This window comes from Chamaea fasciata, unplaced genomic scaffold (genome assembly GCF_029207755.1).
Source record: "Chamaea fasciata isolate MVZ Bird 193981 ecotype frontalis unplaced genomic scaffold, bChaFas1.0.hap1 SCAF_7, whole genome shotgun sequence".
Taxonomy (NCBI): Eukaryota; Metazoa; Chordata; class Aves; order Passeriformes; family Sylviidae; genus Chamaea; species Chamaea fasciata.
Genome location: NW_027094092.1, coordinates 39,798,028 through 39,806,225, shown reverse-complemented (window position 1 = coordinate 39,806,225; position 8,198 = coordinate 39,798,028). Strand labels below are relative to the sequence as shown.

General features: G+C 36.7%; 1 protein-coding gene across 5 annotated transcripts in view; it reads right to left on the bottom strand.

Moving 5' to 3' along the window:
• Positions 1 to 2,439: 2,439 nt before the first annotated feature.
• The window catches only part of YLPM1 (YLP motif containing 1), a 34,372-nt gene continuing 28,613 nt past the window's right edge, over positions 2,440 to 8,198 (bottom strand). For 3 of the 5 annotated variants that reach the window (XM_066188503.1, XM_066188504.1, XM_066188505.1), the window contains exons 19-21: positions 4,829 to 4,959; positions 3,201 to 3,380; positions 2,440 to 2,837 (exon numbers count right to left, since the gene is read on the bottom strand). In XM_066188503.1, coding sequence (XP_066044600.1) covers positions 3,234 to 3,380; positions 4,829 to 4,959 — 278 coding nt within the window. In that variant the 3' untranslated portion in view covers positions 2,440 to 2,837; positions 3,201 to 3,233. The other 2 variants (XR_010721921.1, XM_066188506.1) reach the window with 2 other exon arrangements.

The following is an 8,198-nucleotide window of genomic DNA, read 5'->3' as shown; positions in this document are numbered from 1 at the left end:
GCAGAAAATACTGTTTTAACAGTCAACTTTGCTGAGAAGGTAGCAACTCCATTCTGCAGCAGCAGATGTTTTTTTCAGAGCTGAATTTTTCAATGTGATGCACAGAAACTGCTCAACTTAGTCAGCACAATTGCGTGCATGGTCAAAGATGGATCATTATATGAGAGTGCGAGATGCATATCTTCGTATTTAGTTATTTATGAAAGTTGGTATTCATTCTGCTCAGTGCTGTGAAAGGTTCTACTGACAATATCAGCGAGCAAATGAGTAAGAACTAAATCAGGATCAAGACCATGTATTCTGCACTGAAGGACTTCCCAGACAAAAGCAAAATCACTAATCACCAACCTCTGGTTAGGACACAAGCAAGGGACTAGCAAGCTATTCTCAGTTCTGCCAGCAGCAATGATGAATTTTTCCTTTTTGTTTGATTTCTTCAGTCACTGGATGTCTAGAGTATGTAGATTCTGCTATAGGTTGTAGTTCTGGCATAAGTTATTTTCTTTCAGAGCCACTTCCCATCAAGAAGTTGAAGACTAATCTGCTAAACATTCAAACCAACTGAAACAAATGGCAGATTATGGATATATTGGTATTTCTGTACCAAAGAAGGGGAAAATTTCTGAACATCACGAAAACAACAAAACCCAAGCCCTTCAGCCTTTTCTGGTCAAACAGTCTGATAACATTCTACAACAGTATGTTTTCATAACAGAATTTTGTTTTAAACTTCAAGATTGATATATTTTCTGTCTGTTCTCATCTGAGTAAAGTATAATTTTATGTATATTCTCTGCTCATTTTTCTTTAGTTCTACATGCACCACAGAATAAACAGAATGACATAACCTCTCAGTGTTATCTGTTAAAATAATTTCAAAATTCATAAAAGCAGTAAACAATACTGAAACTTCTGTCAGACACTATCCATTTGAATGCTGCAGAAGTAGTCTTTAGTCTGGAAGGAAAAATGTTAGAAAAGGATTTGGTACAGCTGCATTAGCAAAAATACAGACAAAATCACTATCAGTTCTTAAGAGTCAAGAAACAGCATCAACTCATGGTGTGCCACAAGAACTCCAGTTTTGTTATGGAAAACTGAGTACAGATTGAAATCCATTTTACACATACCTGAGAGTAACTTCCCCATAGTGAAGCTCACCTGATTTCCACATCAATACAGAGTACTCATTTCTTTTTAACTATTAGCTTTCCTTTGTCAACAATTCTCTGTCACAATTCAAAAACTACTTACTTAGCAACATTTTGAGAATGTATGCTATGTAAAGTACATGTATATGGAAAATGTGCATTTAATACCTTTTATTTTAAAAATGCTACATTCAGGGAACTCAATTTTCTTGTAATAAACATATTCAGGGCATAATACAAGTTCAGCTATTCCCCTTGTTTACTAAAGAGCTTTTAATCATGCACCACAGAGAAGGCTGAGAAGCAGCCAATAAACCAAAACATTCAAATGGCAAACAAACCCATCTATTACATGCATGCTCTCCTTTAACAACCTGAACTACCACCACACAAGCTGATTTACCAACCTAGATGCAAAGCACAATGTAATCACTCAACAGAGAAGGAAAATTCAGGACTTCATTTTCTTCCCTCAGAAAGATCAGGAGAAAAAATTCAATTCACCATTAAAACAGCAATTATTTTCAGATTTAAACCCCTTTCTTGGTTACAACATTGTTAATGAAAAGCATTTGCTTTGAAACCTGGAAGGACAAAACAGAGTTTTCATCAGCAAACCTGATGCTCTGCAGAAGTGACATCCCAGCACTTTTGAAGAATCTGTACCACTCTTAATAGTGTGGACTGTTATTCATTCATCTTTTTATTTTTTTAAATCAAGCTTAACACATTTATCAAAGGAAAAGGAGGGTATAACTTCTGGTCTTTGTCACTTCTTTTAATGATGTATCTCTATGACTGAGTAGACTTATGAATGGAATGAAATACCCTGAAGAGAGATCAGTGTTGACTAAAAGACATAGTAAAACCAAAACCAATTTTCTAGGCTGCCCCTCAGAGAACTCTGTAGTATCTGTTTTCATACTGAGGATTAAAGAAAAGTTTTTCATACGCTGCTACCTTGAACCTTACAGAACCACCCAACACAATTCATACTCACGTAGTAATGAAAATTTGACATAAGTGAGAAACTATGATCCAAACATGATGATATTCCTGATTTCCAGGAACATGAACTCCTAAAGGCCAGCAAGACCTGGGGTCTTAATGGATCTGTCTATGAGAAGAAGAGCAGGTAGAAAACCTCTAAGACAGTATATCTGTACAGGGACAGTACATGAGCACAGTACGTCTTCCAGGTAAGGATGGTTCTGAGCACTAACATGTGAACACAGACCACATTTAAAACGTCAAACAAAAAACATACTATATGGTTCACCAAGAACACCGAGTTTATAGTGAAATTTATTGTTCTGCTTCCTAATACAGTAAGCTACAAGGTACATACAGTATAAAACGAGAACATCCACAGAGCAAAGGTGATAAACATTCTGTGATGGTACAGTGGAGGTAACATCTGTCTAATCCTTCCACTTTATCCCACAAAGAGCAGCTAAAACTACTGACCCTCCCCCTCCCTCCCCTCCAAAAATATTAAAAAGTAAACTGTCTCTCACTTAGGAGCAGTGGGATTCAATGAGTTTTTTGAGGGCACTGGTTATCTGCCAGTATCTCAAGAAAATTGCTGAAACTAAAGTAACAAAGAAAAACTGTGAAGGTGGGAGTGACATGACCCATGCAAGATGCTCATGACACCTTGGTTCACTTCTCCTCAGAGCAAATGGCCTGTAAAGAAAGGAAAAGTTTGTTATGTCACATAAACCAGCAATTAACATGGTTAGAATTAAGATATAATAAGCAACATCTGAACTCAACAGGACTAGTAGATACACAGCTAAACTACTCTTAATGAAACCACAAGCTTCCTTGTAATAAGGCTGGGAGATTTGACAGCTGATAATCCTTCCTACTTATGGTCAGGTGCTGTACAGAAGGGTGCATGTTGACATAGGCACAGCTGACACCTATTTATACAAAATTCTAAATCAAATAGCCTTGTTTGGGAGAACTCTAACAATGGGGTGAACTGCAGCCTCAGCTCTTGCAAAACATCAAGGCTATAAGTACACAGGAAGGCTGAATATTTACCTTAAAGGCACAAAAATCCACTTAACCACTTTTTCATATGTACTTGGTGCGGTTGAGGGCTCTCTCGGCAAGGTGACCACTTTCATCTGTTATCTTCTCCCAGTCGGTTTGTCCCACAACAAAACCGATGGCCCTTTTCCTGTCAGCATCTTTTTTTTCTTCTAGATCTGCCCATCGCACCTATGGAGAACATCATTTCAGTACAATAATCTTCCAAGAAATCCTGACATGAGTCTAGGCTTTCCACTGCAAGCAAGAATACAAGAATACTAATTTATACTCATTTTCCTTACAACAGGTAAGTATTATTTATTTTTTTTTCTGATAGGTAAAGAGGGAAATTATTTTTAATTGAATATACCAGGTGTTCTATGGAGTAGAAGAAAGGTATAGATGATAAGCTTTTTCCATTTCAGTGCTATAGTTCTGAGAGTTGAAGTGTAACTACTACAATTATTTCTCTGTTCAAAGCAACGCCTTCTGCAGGAAGAATTATCCAAGACTCATTTAGTGTTTTAATTTTCTGGGAAATTCGCCTTTCAGTTGCACAATAGAAACATCTAGAAGATGACTATGAAACTACGGAAAGAGAGTGTTGAAGAGCAAGTCAGCAATGAATAAATAAATGAAGGACAGTTTTCTTCTCTATCTTCTGTGATATATTTCTATTCAAAATTTTCCACTATTTCTTTACACTAAGTAACTTTTTCATTCATACGTTATTTCCCCATCTTTATGTCTCCATATCTGCACTGCACCTCTTCAGGGTAATGCAGATTCCTTGCATTTATCCTGTTCAAACATACACAGTGAACAACCCCCAAAACAAGACACCAATGGGAGGGAGAGCAACAGGAAGGAAGGAGGGAGAGCAACAGGAAGGAAGGAGGGAGAGCAACAGGAAGGAAGGAGGGAGAGTTGCAACGAAGAAAGGCTACAGAGAAACTCAGCTGAAACACACCATTGCAGGACAAGAAAAAACAGTAAGTGAAAGAGTTCTTTGCCATACTGATTAGTCTCATTCAGGCCCCTGTGTTAGTGGGGAACATAGCCTCATCAGTTTTCCACCAGCACATCCCTATCCAATCTACCTGGATTTCCCCTGGCATTTCTATGGATAAGCAATGTCCACCATCATCTCCTCTGCCAATGCCTTAAGTATCTCCATTTCTCTCAGACATACTGTCCAGTACTATCAGTTTTCTATTTGACATTACAGAGCAAAACAATACCCAAACACCGATAATAAATTCAAATTCCTTCTAGTGGCAAAAGCTGGTCTTTCTATTTTGGAGAGAAAAAAAAAAATTACCTCTCTTAACCTCTCTTTCATCTCCCTGTATGATTTTCCCCCTTTTTTCATAACAGATTTTAAACATGCAGCATTTTATATTCAGACCATGTCATGCATAGTTAATCTGTATTATCTACAATTCCTAGCTCTCTTATAACTAATACATTTACCTCTGGAAGACCCTACTTGCAAGCATAATCTTTTACAGAATCTAATGGAACAGCAAAATGAAAAGTGAGTCAATGAAATTCCCATATTCATGGACATTGAATGACTTGATTTCACAGAGACCATTAAAGGCTTATACACAGAAAGTCATTTGAAAATTTATTACCCTTTTCTTTCCAGGTTCAGAAGCACGTGTATCATAGTCATCTGGAAGCTGCAGATAATCTTCTATTCTGCTGGCAATTGCTTCCCAGTCACGTTTTCTTTTAGTGCCAGTCCGCAAACCATCCAGCTTGTCTGAGAACAAACACAGAGCCTCAGCGTTAAGGGAGATTATTTTTTCTATTATTCACACAAACAAGACGAGAGTGGAAAACTTTTCAAAAGAACGAGCAGCAGAATTTGTACATCCAGCTTGTCTTGACAGGTGTAGTGATGAGAGGTGAAATAAACTAGAGAAGACTCAACACAGTTTTCAAGTTTTATTGATCTTTCACGTTAACTGTGTGGTGATAACATTCAGTGTTGTTTTCTATATGAGGGAGGAAAAGTTTGCTCTTCTGGATCTATATGGAGTCTGTCCTTACAGGTACAATACAGCCAACAATAGCTAGGAACCACAGATCCATCTTCCTGTATTTGAACACCATACTAAAGCAGTAGCATTTTCCCCAAATTTGGGGATCAATACTGTGTCAAACATGGCATACATGCAGTATCGGTGAACAAGTGGCAATTATATAATTTAATGCATCAAAGACAACTTTTTGAGATACTGTTTCTGCTAAACAAAATGCTCCTTGAAAAGCCTGACCCTCCCCTTTCTTTTTCTCTCCCCATAAGGCAAACCACTTAAAAAGTCTTCCAGGACTGGGAGAAAAATATCTCAGAATTTTTTCTTTCATGGTGTAAGAGGTCAGTCATGAATATTTGAGCAGTACATTTGTCCAATAGTCCTCATTTTCTTCTTTTTCTTATTGAACCAATACAACATAAGGAGAAAGAATTCCATTCCTAGGTTCTAAAATTTTGTTCCTCTTTAGACACTGATTCTCAGTAAAAAAACAACATCTTCTTGAAATTATGTGGTAACTGTCTTTGGAAAGGAGATGAAACATTCGTTGTAAGATTATGAACAACAAAGCATGAAAAGGAAAACCAGCTCTACAAGTGAAAGGAAATTCTGTTACTTCTGTTGATTTAAACTACCAATTTATAAGCCAACAATTCAAGTATGTGTAGAAGGAACACTAAGCTTGACAATTACATTCATTAAACCATCACCAGTGAGGTCAGAAATACTGTTTCAGAAGTCACCGTTGTAATTAAATTCACCCACAAAAGGCCTCAGAAACAGACCAAATACAAGGTAGCATTATTTTCTGGATAGCAGAAGATGATGTTCAAAGGTATGTACTTAAAGAAGCTCAATTCAGAGATGAGTTTTTTTACGTCATATGGGAGAGAGAAGAGTAACAATGGAGATAGCGTGAGGCAATGGTACTGTAGACATGCTAGTATAATTTAAAGGCCATAAACTAATGAAGTTATTTCTCCCTCGTACAGCTCAAAACCTTTTAAAGACTCAATCTTAGCCCCATTTCCCTGGAACAGATACAGAACTTCTTCTAATAAAACATTATAATCCCCCTGCTTCTTAAAATAGCCAACATTTTAGAAAAAATGTTCAGAATATTTGTATCTATAACAGGTTTTAGTTAAGTTCTTCTTTTGCTCTAAGTAAAATCTGCCAAATTTGATGCTCAATCTCCACAGAAAGGCGACACTCCCTCTAGAAGACAAAATTGATTTATACAATATTCCTCTGTTACTCCAGCACATAACGTACTTGCACTGTTTCTCAGTATTACGTTCACTCAGTGTAGATCATTTGTGGCATTAAGCATTTCCAGAAAAAAATAACATTGAAAAGGAGATCAACAAATTCATTGAGGAGCATTTAGGAACGTGAAGAAGTGAAAATTGAGAAGCTCTCTGTTGGCAAATACCTGTAGACAGACATATTCCTGTTGGAAGGAAGCTATGATGCAAGCTCACCTCATTACCAAAATTAAGTTTCCCACTCCCTGCTGCACACCAAACAACTGAAAACACCACCAAGAAATGTGTAATGCTCAAACATCAGTAGAGGAGCTCAGAAGCTGTTCTGAATATGCAGTTCCCCTCTGTCCCTTTTTGTTACTGCTACACAGAATTTATTTTAAAATGTTATGTCCTTCCATATTTGAAGATGGATTGCTTTTCCAAAGGAGTCTGCTTCCATCCATACTATTGCTGTTCAAGGTACATGTATCATGCAGTAGACACTACACAAATGTCAAAAACCTGCCACAAAGGGTTATTTCAGAATATTCTTTTCTGAAAATGTGACAAGATGCCATTTTGTAACACTGGTACTTGTGATTATTTATGGCTGATGATTATTTAAACTACTGAACATCATTTTATCATTTCAAATTTAAAAACAAAAAAACAGCAGCACTTCTAAAAACCCCCAAAATTTAAAAACTCACCTTTAGAATTTTTAGAGTAACATCTGAAAGTAACTAATTTAATTAGCACCTTCAAAACGTAAATAAATCAATCAGTTAAAATTTTCCCTTCTTATACAAAAGCCACAAAGTTTTATGTAGAATCGCATTTTATTCTAGAGCAAATTTTACAATAGTATCGAAGTTTCAGCTACACCAGAGCTCATTTCTTCATCCCTGAGAGTTTGCACAACTTGCCACTGAGCTGCACCTTGAAACAGAGCATTGCACTAAACACTACTGTCAAATTTTTAAAATGAGAGCCTATTACTTTAAATTTCAATATAAGAACCTGTGTGCACTATGCACTGAGAAGACCCATGAACAGACTTTCAGAATAAAATTGTGGCTGTGCACAGCACATAAGGAAATGATAAATCACACACATACTCAAGAGGAATGTAAGAATAAAGTAAATCTGTGTTAAAGTGAGAGCTCTGGGGCATATGTTAGGCCATTGTCACAAGTCAGTGTTTGCAGCTAAAAACTCAAACTTTTCAGACATTTTCTGAGGTTTATAACAATCGGTGAGATCTTACTGTGCTTTCCTGTAACAACATCTACTTGTAAAGAAAACAAAAAAGTAAAACAAGACTCAGAGCATCCTTTTTGGAGCCTGCATTTGCGTCATTCTGCAAATGTGTGCCCTCTGGGACTAAGGCAATAATCCTAATGGGCAGGTCAGATCCCAGAAAATAACTCAGTTTTGGAGTAAATAATGCATACCACAGTTTACATGCCTTTCCAGAATTAGCTATAATTGGTCATCTACTGTGAAGTCTCATTGTGAACTAAACATACTAATTCTTACTCACAGACTGCAAGTGCTTCTAATGTACACCTTGAGCTGAAAGTTGTCTGTCCTGACAGAGTAATTTTCCAAGGAAACTGCATTTGTTACACAGGAATGTTTTTTTTAAAGAAAACTGAAGTCAGAATTTTTTTTAAAAAACCCCTTAAGTTAGAATTTACTTTTAATCTATA